Source organism: Equus caballus, chromosome 4 (assembly GCF_041296265.1).
Source record: "Equus caballus isolate H_3958 breed thoroughbred chromosome 4, TB-T2T, whole genome shotgun sequence".
NCBI lineage: Eukaryota > Metazoa > Chordata > Mammalia > Perissodactyla > Equidae > Equus > Equus caballus.
In genome coordinates this window covers 53,171,828-53,190,438 of record NC_091687.1, presented here as the reverse complement: position 1 = coordinate 53,190,438, position 18,611 = coordinate 53,171,828, and the positions used below count along the sequence as shown (strand labels likewise).

The following is an 18,611-nucleotide window of genomic DNA, read 5'->3' as shown; positions in this document are numbered from 1 at the left end:
TTAACATTGGCCCTGAGCTATCATCTGTTGCCAATCTTCCTCTTTTTTTTCTTTTTCTCCCCCAAACCCCCCAGTACATAGTTGTATATCCCAGTTGTAGGTCCTCCTAGTTCTTCTATGTGGGACACCACCTCAGCACGGCTTGATGAGTGGTGCCAGGTCCACACCCAGGATCCAAACTGGCAAATTCCAAGCCACCAAAGCAGAGTGCGCAAACTTAACCATTTGGCCATGGGGCCGGCGCCTGATCATGTTACTTCTTTGCTCAAAATTCTTCTGGGGGGCCAGCCCAGTGGTGTGGTGGTTAAGTTTGCATGCTCCACTTCAGCAGACCAGGGTTCACAGGTTCAGATCCCAGGTATGGACCTGCACACTGCTCATCAAGCCATGCTGTGGCAGCATCTCATCTATAAAATATTGGCACAGGTATTAGCTCAGCAACAATCTTCCTCACGAAAAAAAAAGAAAAATTCTTTTAGGGATCCACATTGATTTTAGAATAAATTCAAACTCCTTAGAAGGGCAAAATATGGCTATCCACACTCTTGTAGTGATTATTTCTCCCCCGTCTTTTGTAGCCACTCCATGGGAGGCATTTCAAGGCAATCAAAACATTTCTAGTTTCTAAAATTTGCTGTGCTTTCTCTCACCACCAGACCTTAGTGCACATACTATTTCTTCCGTCCAGAATACTCCCACCCACTTGCTTCCATCACCTGCCTACTTCTATTTATCCTCAATGCTCTGCTCAGAATTCACTTCCACCACCACTGGCCTTGATCCCTCCTGCTGTTCTCCTACTTCACCCTGCCCAGACTTATAGCCCTGTATTGTAATTATCTGTTTAACCAACTGTCTCCACCTTATGCAGTGAATTTAGGGGAGGTAGCTTAGTTTTATCACTGCAGGGCAAGCCGCAATCTCTGGCACATAATAAGCACTCAATATATGTTATTTAAAATGATGAATAAATGAAGAGGAACAAAGAAAACATTATAAATCCCACAGGGAAAAAACTTATTCCATTGGCATTGATAAGGAAAAGTCAGTTTTCAGGTCGAACAGGGGGAGGTTGGGTGATGAAGATGAGGATTTAAGACATGAATTCTTGAAAGGCTGTAGGCCTTGTTTTGAATCGTATGATGATTTCACTGGATCAAAGAGTGGTTTGGCAAGCAGTTGTTAAGGAACCCTGAAACTGTGCCAACATTTCTGAGCTGATCTGCTCGAGAGTGAATAAATTTTAAGGAACTGTAATTATCATGTGCATTAGCCACCTTTATAATTGGAAAGGTAAAATAGCGCTGAAACAGTGCTGTAAATGACAACATTTATGTGCTTAAGGGTTGTCTTTAAAGGCTCAATCTTATGAAGATTTGATCTGCAGGGATACAAGCCTTTCAAGTGCTTCAGCCTCGGACTTGTATGGTATTTGGAGACAGTCCCCCTAGGGCGTGGCTGGGCACAGTTGTATTTTGTTTTGCTCAACTTCTGAGGCTATCCAGATTCCTGGGACTACCAAGTATGGCAACAAAACTAGCAGAACATTTCGATGGTCACTAAACAGCTTGCAATGTCCTGGCAAGAGTGGACTTTCCCCAGTCTGTTTTAAGTTCTTCTTTGGCTGTTTGTCAGAGGAGCGTGGCCTCCCCAAGCACAGTCGGGCCAACAGCCCTCAACTGATATATAAACATGCTGGAGAATTAGGCCTGAAGACAATATAAACTGTTAGTTGACATAATAAAATTCTAAGCCATAAGACATTTTAAGGATCCTCTCTGTCTTTCCTTTTTGAAAGCAATTTTAATCAATCCTTCTTAATCAGAGAATAATGGTTAAATTGTTTCCATGAGATTTTTAATTGACTTAATCTTTTGCCAACCTTAAACCAGGCTAAAGCCCTCAATAAAGATTGCAAAAGTGCCAATTAAAGGTAAAAGCAATAGCAAACAAAAAAATTAATGGTCATAATGCAGGCATGGCTTTTCCATAAAGAAATTAATTTTTCCTCTTCAAAATAAACTATTAAGTCTTGATTTTTCATATTATGTGTTCCAAACTATGCTTGATGTCAGTATGAATCAAAGTGATATAACAAATCCTTAACAACTTGAGATTATAGTAAAGGCATGGTTTATTTTTGTTGGAATTGCATTTTAAAAGAACTAATGGATATCAGAAAGTTCCACATGTAACTCTGTCAAGATAAAAGAATGCTATTTCAAATGGGAATTTGCTCTTTAATCAATGAAAAAGAATTATCTTCTTATGGATAAAAAGCCTCCAAAATTAAAACGAAACTTTAAATATATCAAGATACATAAAATATCTTGGTATCTTGGAAATTGCAAGTGTTTGTGAAGATGGTATGATGGCATGAATTCCTTCTAGAAGCTTAGATGTCCAGAAAATATGTTTTGCATTTCTTTCTCTTTTTTTTGGAAGATTAGCCCTGAGTTAACATCTGCCGCCAATCCTCCTCTTTTTGCTGAGGAAGACTGGCCCTGAGCTAACATCCATGCCCATCTTCCTCTGCTTTGTATGTGGGATGCCTGCCACAGCATGGCTTGACAAGCAGTGCATAGGTCCACATCCAGGATACGAACTGGCAAACCCTGGGCAGCCAAAGCGGAACATGCAAACTTAACCACTGCGCCACCGGGCCGGGCCTCTTTATATTTTTTAATCAATTTAATTTAGAACCCTGGCCCTTATTTTCCTTTCCCTCCTTCCCTTGCTCATCATCAAGGACTTTGCAAAGTTCAACCCATGGGGCCAAGTCACCTGGGAGGTTCCTCCAGGCACTGGTCGTCAATAATCATTCTCCCTTCAGTTCCAGAGGCTCTGGAATTACATATCCTACCAGAATCTTTTTTTTTTCGCTTGACGAAGATTGTCCCTGAGCTAACATCTGTGCCAATCTTCCCCTATTTTGTATGTGGACTCCACCACAGCATGGTTTGATGAGTGATGTGTAGGTCTGCTCCCAGGATCCGAACCCACAAACCCCAGGCCACAGAAGCAGAGTGCAGGAACATAACCACTATGCCACAGGGCCGGCCCCCTACTGGAATCTTTAATGAATGTGGTTATAATGTCTTTCTAAAACCTAGTCACCTGTCTGGGACACTGTCAGGGAGTCAGTCTTGGCTTCTGGTCTTTCATGGAGCACACATACCCAACCCCACTTTTTCATTCCCAATTCCACCTCCTCCTCAACTACCTGGATGAAGGAAAAGGGCAAAACGGGGCTAAAGACAAATATCCTGTTCAAAACAAATATTGTGCCCCATTTACAAAGGAGAGAATCTAAAAACAATCTAAATATCCATCAACAGAAAAGTGGATGAATAGCTTATGTCATATGTAAACAACCCATCCAATGCCGGGGTTAAAAAGGATGAGGTAGATGTGTACATTCTGATGTACGAAAATGGCCAAATAGGTCATTAAGTATGAAATGCAATTGAAGAAATCATAGGTATTGAACAATCCAGTCTGTATGCAAACATTTAAAAATATATATGTGTAAGTACACACACGTACACATATACCTAAATGTGCTTGTAAATGCAAAAAATGTTGGAAAACATCACGAAAAACTCTTAACTGATTATCTCTGCAGAATGGGGTTGGAGGATGGAATGAGAAGATGTGGATTTTATACTTCTACTTAATGAACTATTGACTTTTTTACAACATGCCTATGTTATTTTCTTAATTTTATAACTCCACTTTTTAAAAAGGTAGAAATCTGACAACATGAATCTTTTCCATAATAGGAGCATTTTTGTATTTAATGCATTGTTAAATAAAATTAAGTATTATTAAGTAATCATGTTAATTTTCTTGTTAATGCCATGAGAGCATTAAGAAGAATAGTTGTTTATAGAATTTGAAAATTTAACACAGTGCTTTCTTCAAGCTTTGTAAATCAAGTAAGTATTTTATGCTGAAAATCTGTATATATTCTTTCCTCTATTATTTTAATACTTTGTTTTATTATATTTTAAATTACCTTACTGATCTTAAATGTGTTTTGCTATATGTTAGGGCTGAAATGTAAATCACATGATTTTACTGAGGTGAAAATAAATGTCTTTATATTATTTTGATTTGTAGTATGCAGTTCTCAGAGATCCATCTCCAGTGTATTCAGAAGAATTTCCTTTTGCCCCAATTGTCCTTTTCCTTGTTTCTCATTGTTTGATTAACTCTACATAGTCAAGAAAGGCTTCAAAGAGCAGAATTTTGAAATATGAAAAGAATATTTACAGGAACAAAAGGCATGAAAGCATTAAGTTGAATGACGGGCATGAAAAACCACGACAGAAACATAAAACAAAAGTGAAAACGTGGCAAGACATGAGCGTAGCTGGCCCATGAAGGTGTTTGTTCTGCAAGTAAAAGGAACAACTGACCTGTTTATGTGAGATGTTTGGATATACATTTTTAAAAGATCATTCTGGATCCCGTTATGAAGAGTGCATTTTAGGATGTTGAGAATGGAAGGCAAGAGATCAGTTAAGAAGTTATGACAGCAGCTCAGGCAAATGATGAAAACTTGAACTAAGCCAATGACTAGATGGATAATAAAAGAAGCAGAGATGTTTATTGTTTACGGTTTCACATAAAACACAGGGCATACATTTTATAAGCTTGTACATATATGTGTATACAGTAGTTCATAATACTTGGGAATTACTGAAAGTAAGGAGTTAGGTTAAAGAAATCTAGGAAGCATGATTAGGTGACAGTGGATATGTAAATGAAAGTCTTAGACAGCGTCATTTGACAATAGATTTCTTAACCAAGTTCTTTCGTTACAATGTTATAGGAAAGTATCCTAGTGAAATTGTTGTCAGTCGCTGGAAAGATTTCTTGAGCTCTGATTCCAGTTGTCTCTTAGACACTTCCTCTTGGATTCCCACCAGCACCCTAACCTCATCCTGACTCAGTCTAAACTCATTATTCAACTGTAAACTCTGCTCACCCTGGTTTTCCCAACACTTCAATCTCCACAGTCATCTGGCTTTAAAACTTCCTTTCACCTTTGCCTTTATTTCCAATCACTGGCCAACCTACCTCTGCAGTGTCTCTCATCTCTCTCCTAAGCTTTCCTACCTCCCCCACGTTCAGGATCTCATTATTTTTCATCTGGGCTCTTGTAATCGGGTTCCTCCTCCCTATGTTCCTGTATAAACACATCTAAACCATCTCATCCACTGCAGCTAGATCCACCATCCTGAACCATAGTGTTGATCTTGCTCTTCCCCTGTTTAAAATCTGTCAGGGCTAGTGGAAATTTCATTTAATAAAATCACTTTGGAAAACTCTTTGGTATTATCCACTTAAGTTGAACATACACACATCCTGTGTCTCATCCATTTCACAACTAGATATATATCCAACAAAAATGTATGCCCATATGCATCAAACAACAGGTACAAGAATGTTTATAGCAACATTATATTCATAATATTCATTATATCCATAATAGCCAAAAGCTTGAATTAATCCGATCTAGACCGGATAAATAAATTGTAGGTGTCCATGCAACACAATAGTACACAAAATGAAAAACAGTTATTTTTATATCAAAGTCTAAATCAGGCAAAACTAATAACTGGTGTTAGAAATCAGAATAGTGGTTTATTTCAGGGAGGAAGAAGGAAGTGGTTACTAGGAAAGGACAGGAGGGGACCTTCTGGGTACTGGAAATTTTCTATCACTTTACCTGGGTATAAATTACATGACGTTTTTACTTTGCAAAAATAAAAATAATCACATCCATACATACCCATAACATCCTTCAAAGGGCTCTCCATTGTCTACCAAGTAGTGTCCAAACTTCTAAACCTATGAAGCAGGATTGTAGTCAATATTCTGCTCCAATCTACCTTTCCAATCAATGTAGTCAAACTTGTTTACCATATTTCCTATCATAACCCCTTCACTCCAGCTACATTGTTCCTGTGGGTCCCCCTATACCAGAGCTTCCGTCTGTACGTAACTTAGAAGCAAATTGCTTCATTAAAAATATCAGAATTTAAATTAGAAATTTTTCCAACAACTTTATTTTCCAGAAAAGACTGTGGTGTTGTTGGGCCAAATCCTCTACTCAATTCTTTTTGTTCTCCAGTTTTCTAACATTCTCGGGAATGGCAAACTAAGTCTCCACGGGTGTTGTAAGGTCACAAGCGAGTTAGGCTTGGCTATGAAGCCCACTGGTACTTGAATAAGAGACTCTTCAGGAAAGAGTGAAGCAAGACTCTATGTTGCCAGGGCTAGGAGCCTGGTTGTGGGATGCTTCTGAGTCTGGTGGACAACAATCAAAACCACAGTGATCAAAGTATTTTGGCTAAATCTGGATCAACACCAATATCTGACAGAATCAGATATGACTGCCAAAATTTCTAATGAGTGATGATATCCCTGGAGGTAGTGATTATTGTGACCATCGCTGTGGAACACAGCATTAATCAGTCACTGGAGGACACTGAGAGCATCCAATCCCTAGGGAGAAATAAATATAGGGAAAGGAAATGGGTTCAGGTTTTGGCCAGTTGGGCTGAACTTTAGGGCAGGGCTTCCATCTGATTGTGCAAAAGGGGAGAATCTGGAGCAGAGGACCAGTTAAGTAGACGAGGCAACTGTAATGGAGACTATGGGGACAGGCCACAGTTAGGACGGCACATGTGTAGTCTAGAACAGTACATCTCAAACTTTGTCATGCCCAAGAATGACTTGGAGAGCTTGTGAAAACACAGGTTCCTGGGTTCCACCCCAAGGGATTCTGACTCAGGTCTGACGTCAGGCCCTGAATTCACGTATCTAAAAAGCTTCTAGGTAAAACATGGTTTAGAACAACTAACAGGCTTGTGGAACAAAACTAATTATACAGCTCCCGCCCACGATTGGGGGCTGGGTATTTATTTTATGTACTGTCAGCCTTGGTCAAATTTAGTTTAGGGACTTTGTGTGGGCTGAATGCACAGCGTCAGGGCATCAATTCCTACTGTGCAGGGCAGCAAATGCCACTACAAAGGACAACTTACTATTCTCCCTAGTTTGTACAGTCAGGAGGAAGCCCTGTCCCCACTGTCCTAACCTGCTCACTAGAGCTTGCATGTGAGGTTTTCCTTAACAGTAGCTTGCTGGCATTTTAGGAAGTTTACTGGAGAATTTGCTTTGATCAGTAGTTTATAACCCAGGACAATTTTTCACACGAGGGGACGTTCGGCATGTCTGGAGACATTTTTGGTTGTCACAACTGAGTGATGGAGCTGCTAGTGGTATCTAGTGGGTAGAGCCCAGCAATGCTGCTAAATAACCTCCAACGCACAGGACAGCTCCCATAACAAAGAATTATCCAGCCCAAATGTCAGTAGTGCCAAGATCGAGACGCTCTATCTAGAAATATATCCATTGGATTTGAAATTTCCTCTTGGCTTTTACATCAGGTTACACAGGAGATTATAAACAGTGTTGTCTAAGTTAACGTTATCATTCTTGAGGCAGTGATAATAAAAGGAATGATTATTCTACAAATAAAACCGAAAAGCATTTAAACAAAGTAAAAATAAAGAGAAAACTAATAAAGGTAGTGAGGAGGAAGAAACTATCCAGGGAGATCAGGTTAGGGGGATCCTTTAGCAGAATTCCAAACAGGAGCTTTTGGGAAAGGGAAGAGGGCAGGCTCCACGTCTCATTCAGTTTTGCAGTCCCTGAACTATAGCGTCTGACAAATTCTGGGCTCAACACATGTTGATACGAAACGAATGGTAGATACTAGTTCCTCCTCTTCTTAAAGATTTTTGTGCATGAAGATTCTACACTAGTTTTTTTTTTCTAAACTAATGATGGTTAATTACTTTTCCAGTTAACGAGTTCTATCTTACTAACTGAAACTCTCTGAAAATAGTTTAAATCCGTAGAGGACCAGTTATAGCTCCTTGTTGTATTCAATAAAGACATTTTGTTTATACTTACTCTGATTCCTTCCTTGTCAAGGATAAAAAACAATTGGCCAGGATAATTTTTTTAACCAGATAACATTAACACATTATTTCGTATTTAATCAGGCTAAACAATCTCCTTTCTCTTCACTTTTTGTTGTTCACCTTAAATAGGATAATCCTATTTGTTTGAGACTAATTTTTCCAAACTCATTTTTAAATTCAGAGTCTCTAATGAGAAACAGTACTCTTAGACTCATATTCAAGGACTATTTTTTCCGTATTTCTTCTGGACCAGGTTTTACATTAGACATTTTCATATTTTTTTATTTCTCTGTATGGTAGGGAAGTTTGGTCATGTTTTATAGATGAAGAAACTGACTTAGAGAGGTTCGGGAAATATATCCAAGTTCATACAGATTGTAAATGGTAGAAATACGATTCAAATTTAGATTTTTGGAATCCACTGGCAGGAGTCACATGACAAACAATACTTTTAGACCATTAAAATTACTTCTCAGGTTTTGCATATCAGACCAATAGCAGTAATTCTAATATCGTTATTTGATTATTAATAATAGCACCATACTGATGACACAGTTGAGGACTGGAAAATAGGTTTCAAAGCTTGCCCAAAGGATTAAAGTTGCACAGTCACCATATTTAGTGGTTCCACATCTGATGCTTTCAAGGCCCTAGTATTATCCACAAAGTTAATGGCTTAATTACTATATCTTTGTTTTTAAACAGATAATACTGTGTTAATTATCTATGGCTGTGCAACAAATTACCCCCAAACTTGGTTGAAACAGCATTTATTATCTTATAGTTTCTGTGGGTGTCTCGGGCTTAAAGTTTCTCATAAGGTTGCAGCTAAAGTGTAAAGTAGTGTTGCAGCCTCATTTGAAGGATTGACTGTGGGGAAATTTGCTTTCAAACTCACTCACGTGGTTGTTGAGGGAATTCAGGTTCTCATGGGTTGTTTGGCTGAGGGCCTCACTTCCTTTTTGGTGAGAGACATCAGTTCCTTGCCACTGGGACCTCTCGATAGGAAATCTCTCATCATGGTAGCTGGCTCCCATCAAAGCAAGTGAAAGAGCTAAAGCAGTCCAGCAATACTGAAGTCACAGTCTTTTGGTAACCTAATCACAAGTCACTTCTCATCTCTTTACTGTAATATATGCATTAGAAGTTAGTCACTAGGTCCAACCCACACTCAAAGGGGAGGGATTTCTTCAAGGGTGTGAATAGCATGAGGAGGGGATTATTAGGGGCCATCTTAACCATTGCCCACCATAATTGTTAACCAATCTTTTTATATGTGAAAGGATAGTTTTTTTATGTTTCCTAAATACAAATTTATCCACTTTTCAACAATATTCATAAGATTAAAATTGTTCTTCTAACAAAAGGCTTTTGAAGCCATCAGGCAACTAGCCACTCTGGCACACATGGTTGGGGTGCTGACTTCAGACTCACGGAGATAGAGGGCAAGGGAAGTTTTCTTAGACCCAGTGCCATCTAAAATGAGACTTGAGGGAAAAACAGGTATTAGCCAATGAAGAAGGGCATGAGGACAGGGTGAGCGAAGGAAGTGCCAAGCAGAAGGAGAAACACGAACACACAGAATCCTAGAGATGAGAAACAACATAGCTTGCTCAGGAGAATACTTCCTTAATCATTTATGATATTAAACATCTCCACCTGTAATCTTATCAGAGTATTACGGTTTGTGGTTATTCTTAAAGAAGTAGTCTTAAACTGACCAGAATAACTGTTAAATATCAAACTGATGATTATTTTATTGAAGTAGTTTTCTAGTTTAGTCCTGCAAGATATATTGGGCCTAAGAACCCTGAATTTTTCCTGGCCGCATGCACCACATACAGTGCCTTCATTCCTAATTTTCCTTCTGCCTGAGGCAATATCCTAAGGCTGAGGCTACAGAACTTTAGGTGCTGGGCAGATTGAACAATTAGGAGGTAACTTGGTCAATCTGATTAGCCCAACCTAATAAACTGCAAATTAAAATATCTCCTCCTCCTGGCACAAAAAGGAAATAGGAATGGGGAAGAGATTAGATTATTTTGACCCTCTTACTTCCTTTAGGCATTAAGTCTACTGGTCAGTGGTCAGTATTAACATATTTCATGTAGTTACTATCAAGTTCCCTGATACGCAGGATAAGAACTTCTTCATAGTCAGCATTTTAGAAGAAGGCCTCATGTCTAATCTCCATGTGCACAGAATAAACTGATATATTATTTTCCAGGAAGGATGTTAGCATAAATGACGACATACAACCTTAGGATAGGGGTCTGATTGTTATTAGGCAGTATGTATACATTGATTTTTTTGACTCGTTTCCAAAACTTTGATTATGCAGAATTTTGAACATATACAAGAGTAACCAGAATAGAATGTCCACCATCCAGCCTCGGCAACCATCAACCCATGACCCATCTTGCCCAACCCACTCCACTAACACCCCCCCCCCACACGTTATTTTTGAAGTTTATTCCAGATATCATGTCATCTAGGAATATTGCAGTATATACCTCTAAAAGAAAAACAGTTGTTGTTTTTAAACAAAACCACAGTAGTATTTTCTCCTAAAAAGACCAACAATAATTCCTTACTATTATTAAATAATTAGTCTTTTGTTCTTAGTTTTACTTTCTTTTTATAGTGAGATGGGTAGATAGATAGATAATTAGTAGTTCTCAACCAGGGCTGGTTTTAGCCCGCAGGGGACATTTGGCAATGTTTGGAGACATTTTTGTTTAGAACTGGGAGGTGCTACTGGCATCTAGTGGGTGGAAGCCACATGTGCTGCTAAACACACAGAACAGCCCCCCATAACAAAGAATTATCTATTCAAAAATGTCAATAGTGCCACTGTGGAGAAACCCAGATAGATAGATAGATAGGTAGATAGATACGGATAGTAGTTACGATGAGCTAAAGTTTATAAAGAAGAGAGATACAGAATATCTATGCTATAAGGTCATTTTAGTCGCCACACAAGGCGAAAATGGATTTAAAATTGAAAAGATGATTCAGAATATGTAGTTATTCTGATCAAAATGCCCCATAAATCAGATGGAATTTCATGATTTTTTTAAGGATGGAGACCAGTGGCCCTGTATTCGTGAGACATCTGTTCCAGGTGTGGATGAGGAAGTTCAGAAAAGTACAATGCTTCTTACGGGGGCAGCAAAGTCAAAGGAAGCGATGGACAAAATGTTTAATAAATGCAGGCAGAGCACATATTCTGCAGCAAAAGAAGGACCTAGCAAAAATTATTTTCAATTTGCTGAACAATAATTTGTCAGAAATGACTCTCTTTCACGTAAAATGGTGCTATGAATGTTAACGCTTGTGACATATTTTTAAGATGAAAATTGATATTTCTTTAATGCAGTGAGAGCTATGCTCATTATTCTCCACACAGAACCCCTGGCAATAATTTACCTAGCAGCGCAGCAGTTCATGCAGATCAAAGGTGCATTATTTAAACGTGTCCAAGGGGCAGATTTTAGCTCCGTGCCTTATACTTTAAAGAAAAAAAGCATTGGTTTGCTTCTTGAGAAACAAAATCTGCTTAACTAATTAGGTACTTCATGCAAGTCCTACAATATTTAAACTCACACGACTTCCTCCTATTATCTGGGATGAACCCTCTCCCTACTCCAAAAACTCTCAAACCTAAGGGCAGGAGAACAACTGTGGGAATGTAAATTGCTTCAAAGGAACAGCAGCATGTTTTCATTTAAATTAAACCCGAATGTGAACTAGATTCAGGAAAGGAAATGGCAGAGAGAGAGAAACAGAAAGAGAGAGAGAGTCTGTAGTTGCTGTAGAACGTCACTGGCTGCTTCAGCTCACAGACAGCTAATGAGGTCCAACTCTGAAATTTCAGGCAATTTGTATACCAAGCTCCTCCTTTTCTGTAGTCTTCTCTTCCATTGGTAAAATTCTTTTGCAGGGTCATGTAGGGATCCCACCCCTTCTCTGTGTTTTCACTCTGAAGCTCTACACAACTTTACACCTGAATGAACGCCAAACCTCAGTGGATATATAAAGGGAACCTTGAGGAGGAATTTCACAGTTACAGTGCAGAAGCAGAGGGAAAGGAATTAACCAGCTCTCCAGCCAAGCAAATCCTCTACTCACCATGCTTCCTCCTGCCATTCATTTCTATCTCATCCCCCTTGCATGCATCCTAATGAAAAGCTGTTTGGCTTTTAAAAATGATGCCACAGAAATCCTTTATTCACATGTGGTTAAACCTGTTCCAGCACACTCCAGCAGCAACAACACTATGAATCAAGCCAGAAATGGAGGCAGGCATTTCAGTAACACTGGACTGGATCGGAACAGTAAGTGTGTTTTACTTGTTTGGATTTTGATTTTTCTTTTTTGGTAGCATTAGCTCACATTCCTGTAGAATTGTTTCATTGCTAACTAATGGGAACCATATAGATTTTACTAAACAATCTGGGAGTAATCTGCTGCATGTGTAGACTGGCGTTGTTCCCCACGAAGTTAACAACTAAATGGTGATTTGATACTGCAGGCACAGACTTAAGTTTTATCAAACATCCAAAAAGAAAATGTTTCCAGAAATTAAATTGTTGCTTCTTTAAAATCATTCAAAGGGGGAATTTTAAAGAAGCATTGTTCTAGATAGTTTAAATTCAGGTTGCTTTCTGTTTATTTCAGCACACGTGCAATTTTGGTAAAGTGTATAAAGGTGACTAACCAAAGCAGGCATAGGAAATCACAAGGGAATAAAAGCTTTCCAGGGAAAAAATTGCTCATGCAGATTTCTAAAATATGTCTAGTGAAATAGTTGAAAGTTCTGATGGTGATCAGTGTAAGAGGAATAAAACTAGAAATGTTGGAGAATCTTATTTTTCTGAGATAACTCCTTATTAACCAGATCAAAATTTAGGTAATTGTACATTTCTGTGAAAGATTGGGGAAAATTTTTATAACTTTAGAGAGTTAAAATAATAACAGTACAATAGTATTTTGTATAGGGGGTATTTTTTTTCCTTTTCTGTTTGCTTAATTGACACGCTAATTGCCCACTAGCAAGAGGGATTCAAATTTCTTCTCCTAACTTTTGCTTCACTCCTTTCCTTTAGAAGAGTTTACATGTTAATAATCAGGTTTTAAGAGAGACAGAGAGAAACGGTGCCCAGGAAATCTTACACAAATCTTTTGCTCCTCCTCCTTAACTCCATTTAACTGATCAAGGTAGTTTTGACCTTTGAAAAGTCAAAGTAAATACGACTGTTAATGTCTTTCTAAGAAAACCAAGGTGTTTTAACTTTTCTGAAGGTGGTTGCTTTTACGTACACAGGAAATATCTGATGATTATTAGATTACTGAGCAATGTGGTGGGTATTCATTGTCAATGAACTGTCACTGCAAAAATGCCAAATCTCTACATACACAGGAACAAAAAAAAGACAAGTCAGAGTCATCTCCGGCTGTTTCCAGGTGCATTCCTAAGGCAGTTGCAGAAAGGGGAGCTGGAATCTGAAGCAGACAGGCAGAGCGCACCGACCGGCCAACTAGTTTACCCTTTAATTTTAATCCCACACTCTATATCTATACGGATTATGTGTCATTATGCATAAATTTCTCACAATTATCACATCCCTTTCAGCTATGTCTATCACCTCAGAAGTACTTTGGCACAGAGAAGTAAAACTCCTAAAGCAGTGTCTATTTCAAATTAGCTTTCAGGATTCAATGCAAGGCCACTTCAATGTCCCTTATAACTTTTAATTTTTGAACTTCAGCAGTGTATACTTTCAAACATTTTTTTTCTTTTCGGGTTAACGAGCCTTGATTTCTTTTCAAGCTTGTTACAGGCAATTCTCCTCAAGTTTAGATAACAAAGCAATGGAAAGGAAAACTCAAATATTTCAAGTTTAATTTTTGCTTTAATTACATAAGGCATGTAACAAGAAACAGCCAATTAGAAAACATACCTATCAAATTCAAACAACTAAAGAAAAAGTTTGCCATGACCAGTATTCAGGAAACGAATACCGTGGTTCCTTTTGCAGTTATAAATCAGACATGTTAGGCATTTTTCTGCCATAAAATTCATGGAAATGTAGCCAAGTTGTTATGGCAACCATACGTTCCTGATTTAAGGGCTTTTATATTCTTTAAATCTTGAATTGTAGTGACATTTTGCATTTCAAACATTTTAGTATTTGTGTTTTTAAAAGATAGCTTGGGAATTTACGTCTAAAATGTAGTTATTAAGTTTGATATGTGAAATGTCAGACTTTGTGCACAAATGTATGTATGAGTCTCTGCAGCTGAATTTTCTAATTGAAACAAAATATTACAGAAAGCATATGCATTGTACACAATATTTAAATACTTTGCACATTTTCTCAATAGGTTTTTTAAAAACCTAATTAAAAGCACTTGCAGACATTAACCAATATGACTCATGAAAAAAAGAAGATTAAAATGTACTCTTTTTTAGCTTATTGAAGAATGAATAATTACACATAAATGTATGAGCTGCTTAACCCTTATTGGAGAGTTAGACTAAGAAAATGGGATTTTCAAATACTCCAGTATGCAATCAGCTAATGTTGCACATGAAAAAGAATCAGGCCTAGCTTATTTTATTCCAAAAAAGTTATAGCCATGTAAACTGATGGTTTTCATGAAAGTGGCCTTACCACCATTCAGACAGATTTTTGCATTGTGAAAGTAGAACAGGGGGTTCACTTCCTATTTGACAATTTGCTATCATTGGATATTGTTTCTGTCATTACAGATTACCTAAAAAAAAAGCATCCATTTGCTTTTTGCCTCTGATGCACGATCTTTTCTATTTCCTGCAGCTCGTGTTCAAGTGGGTTGCCGGGAACTGCGTTCCACCAAATACATCTCTGACGGCCAGTGCACCAGCATTAGCCCTCTGAAGGAGCTGGTGTGTGCTGGCGAGTGCTTGCCCCTGCCAGTGCTCCCCAACTGGATCGGAGGAGGCTATGGAACAAAGTACTGGAGTAGGAGGAGCTCTCAGGAGTGGAGGTGTGTCAATGACAAGACACGTACCCAGAGAATCCAGCTGCAGTGCCAAGATGGCAGCACGCGCACCTACAAAATCACAGTGGTCACCGCCTGCAAGTGCAAGAGGTACACTCGGCAGCACAATGAGTCCAGTCACAACTTCGAGAGCATGTCGCCTGCAAAGCCAGCCCAGCATCACAGACAGCGGAAAAGAGCCAGCAAATCCAGCAAGCACAGCATGAGTTAGAACTCAGACTCTCAAAACTGGACTGACTAGTAACCATCCGCTTTACAGATTTGATTGCTTGGGAGACTCAAGCCTGCCATTGCTATTTTCTTACTTGAAAATATATGCTTTCTTCTTTGTTCAAACCCAGCAAGCTGTCCTAAGTATCAGGACTTCCTTTTCAAGCTTTTTAAGATGTACGCATATCTGTGAGAGCAATTTGCATTTAAATTCCACGCATCCCGTAGTTTTAATTCTCCGTGGTTCTTGAAAGACTGGTGATGCTATATACATCACTGAGTCATTACTTTTTAAAACAGAAAAGGGCTTCTCAGTTACCCTCTACTTCCCAAACCATCCCACCCCCTTCCCCCCCCCCCCCCAAAACCCTTTCAGAAGTGAAAAGTAAAAAAAAAAAATTGTTGCCGTGAATCTTCACGGTAACACTTCAGAACGGTGCTTTTTGGTGATCTTCATGGGAACAGCTTAGCAGCCATGAGTGATCTCTCTTTGAAAGAGTGAAAGACCTTGTGACATTTCACTTCAAAAATAAGCCCTGTAGCTTTTTACAGTCTCATAGTATGAAATTATACCTTGCATGCTGACCCTCGCTTGGAATGGAATGCCAAAAATGCATGACAGCAGCTAATAAGTAAAGCTGATTAACTATTTATTTGTCAATGTTATTATTTAATGAGCTTTCACATGTGATTTTTTTCAAAATGTTAATTTTTTATGTTTTGGAGCTTTTTCATGTACCTAAATATTTTCCTGTATGATTTGTGGTTGATCTAGAAATATGAGGATACCTGTTGTAGATATGTGAAATAAATATTTTAGTCTCCTTATTACTTATGTGTTTCATCACGAACTTTATCAATAGTGTGAATCTTTTAAAATCAATAAGATGCTTTGTTAAGCTGAAATACGTAATACTTTTGTGTTTAATCTGTGCAATCAGAAGGTAATTTGACCTTCAATTCCATCAGTTTCTTTTGACAAAAATAAACACTGCTAAAAGTTATTGTCGCTGCCTGTAACGTGTATGAAAAGGTACGTGTTTACAAAACTTACAGAGTAAATGTATCAGAGTAGTTGCTTTTTTTGATAAGGAACATTCAAGTTTTGATAGAAAATTCTGTAGTAAGAGAGAGAGACCAAAAAAGGGAAACCATCTTTTCAGTAAATGGAATGATTGAGAAAATCGGGTGGAAATCCAGCAGTGAGTTATAATGAGAATATCATATTTATATACATCCGGAGATGCCAAGTCTGCTACCAATTATAATTACCTGGGGGAGATATTATAAGACCCAATGTCCAGGCTGCCATCCAAATTATATCATAATTTCTGGGAGTGGAAGTCAGATATCAGCAGTTTTTAAGGTTTTCCAGGTGATTCCAACGTGCAGCCAAGTTTGAGACAGGAATTGTGAAGAAATCACAATCATACATTGGGGAGCTTCAAATACTACTGTATGACCCTCAAATGAAAAAAGTGAAACAAAATAAAAACAACAAAGAAAACAAAAACTAATTTTTCAATGTTTTCAATTTTAACATGTTCTTATATTAAGCAACATAATCACAGTCCTGAACCAGATTATATAGTTAAGTGACTGATGTGTGAATTCAATCAAATGATTGATCCCATCACTCCAAATGAAGAATACCAAAGAGCCTTAGTTATATATCGATAAGATCTTCTGGGTTTTCCTTTTTTGGATCCTGAGCATGAAGGAGTCCTTGGTACTCCTTGGTAGTAGGTTGTTCTTTTTGTAATTACATGTCTAAAAGTCTCATGTAATCACATAAAGCATAATAGGCTAAATAAGGATATTAATATTGTTCCTTATGAGAGGCAGGAGAATCTCAACATACATGAAGACAAGAAAGCATCCCTGATTTTATAATAATGTTAATTATTGTATCATCAAATAAAGTAATGATTCATAGTCCACTATTGATTTATCTTCCAGTCTTACTAACTGCATCTTAAAATACTTGATATTATATCATCATATTAATACGTGGGACATTCATAATAATTATATCATGCTTGAGTATACCAAAAATGTGTTGTTTCATATGTCTATTTTACTTGTTTATCATTGCTAACTATGGGATATTTAACATAACACAGAAAACAAGACATTTTAGCCATTTCTTCCTTCTCAACAAGACAGCACCTTCTACAGAAGGCCTTAGAGATGATCTCAATAATTAGTGTGTCCTAAGATCTGAAGCATAAATAGGACTTGACCTGACAATGGCTTTTTACAATCAAGAAGACTATGTTCTTACCTTTTACTAATAAAACATTTAAACAAAGGTTTTGGTGATAATAAAATGCTAAGATTATCACTGATTTGATTGCTAATAGTGTAATTAGTAAATGAATATACTAGGAAAAATAAATTGGATTAAAGGAAACTTATAAATAAGACTCCTCTAGTCTCTACTAAGTCAAGAATGGATCCATTTCTCATGCTCACATTCAATTTACTGATCCATTTCAAGCCATGATACATTGGTGATGCACTGCATGGTATTTAACATCAAATGACAAGAAAAGGTCAGCAGTCAATAAGAAAGACTGAGGATATAATCAGGCTCTCAGTAAAATAAAAATTAAAAGTCAACAGAAAGAGTAGCTTTGTAGTTATTACTTAAAAATTCCGAAAAGGACTTGTGTCTGAATTGTTGATTATATTTCAGGGGTTTTTTCCCCAGTTAACTCCCATGTTCCAGTCTGATTAAACTCTGCATAATTATAATCTCACCTTAGTAACTATCTTTCAAAATGATGAATTGTGATAATTCTAGCAGAGTCTGACCTTTAGTTCCATTCATAATATCTATCCATAAAGGATTTGTTTATCAAATTTATTTTGGCCACTATGGAAATAGGACTTTTTCAAGTGGTTTAATAGATAGAAGATAGATATTGATATTTATGTATTTACATATATGTGTAGATAGATGTATATATCAATAATAAAAATTAAAGAAAAATTATTAGCACATATACAAATAAATAATACATATAGTGTGCTATCCCTAAGTTAAATATGGACGTGGAGCCTTTAGAAATATCTATTTGTGAAAAAAAATTAATATTTTATCTAGAAATCATTTGTATCTATTTTAGTTACAAATAACCGTCAATTGGCAATCTGTTAACTATGTCTATTTTACTGCACACTTTTTGAAATGCAATGAAAATTAGAGTACTTTTTTGTTTTTGAGGAAGATTAGCCCTGAGCTAACGTCTGCTGCCAATCCTCCTCTTTTTGCTGAGGAAGACTGGCCCTGAGCTAACATCTGTGCCCATCTTCCTCTACTTTATGTGTGGGCTGCCTGCCACAGCA

General features: G+C 37.6%; 1 protein-coding gene across 1 annotated transcript; it reads left to right on the top strand.

Moving 5' to 3' along the window:
• The first annotated feature begins 11,870 nt into the window (after nucleotides 1-11,870).
• SOSTDC1 (sclerostin domain containing 1) lies at nucleotides 11,871-16,264 on the top strand. Its single transcript, XM_001495777.7, has 2 exons — nucleotides 11,871-12,340; nucleotides 14,846-16,264. The coding sequence occupies exons 1-2, from the start codon at nucleotides 12,136-12,138 to the stop codon at nucleotides 15,259-15,261; spliced, it is 621 nt and encodes a 206-aa protein (XP_001495827.1). The 5' UTR covers nucleotides 11,871-12,135; the 3' UTR covers nucleotides 15,262-16,264.
• The last annotated feature ends 2,347 nt before the right edge of the window (nucleotides 16,265-18,611 follow it).

Excerpts from the sequence above, each read along its gene's own strand:
- SOSTDC1 (XM_001495777.7), top strand. The coding sequence starts at position 12,136 with ATGCTTCCTCCTGCCATTCATTTCTATCTCATCCCCCTTGCATGCATC. Across the intron at positions 12,341-14,845 it reads CACTGGACTGGATCGGAACA|CTCGTGTTCAAGTGGGTTGC; the intron begins GTAAGTGTGTTT and ends TATTTCCTGCAG.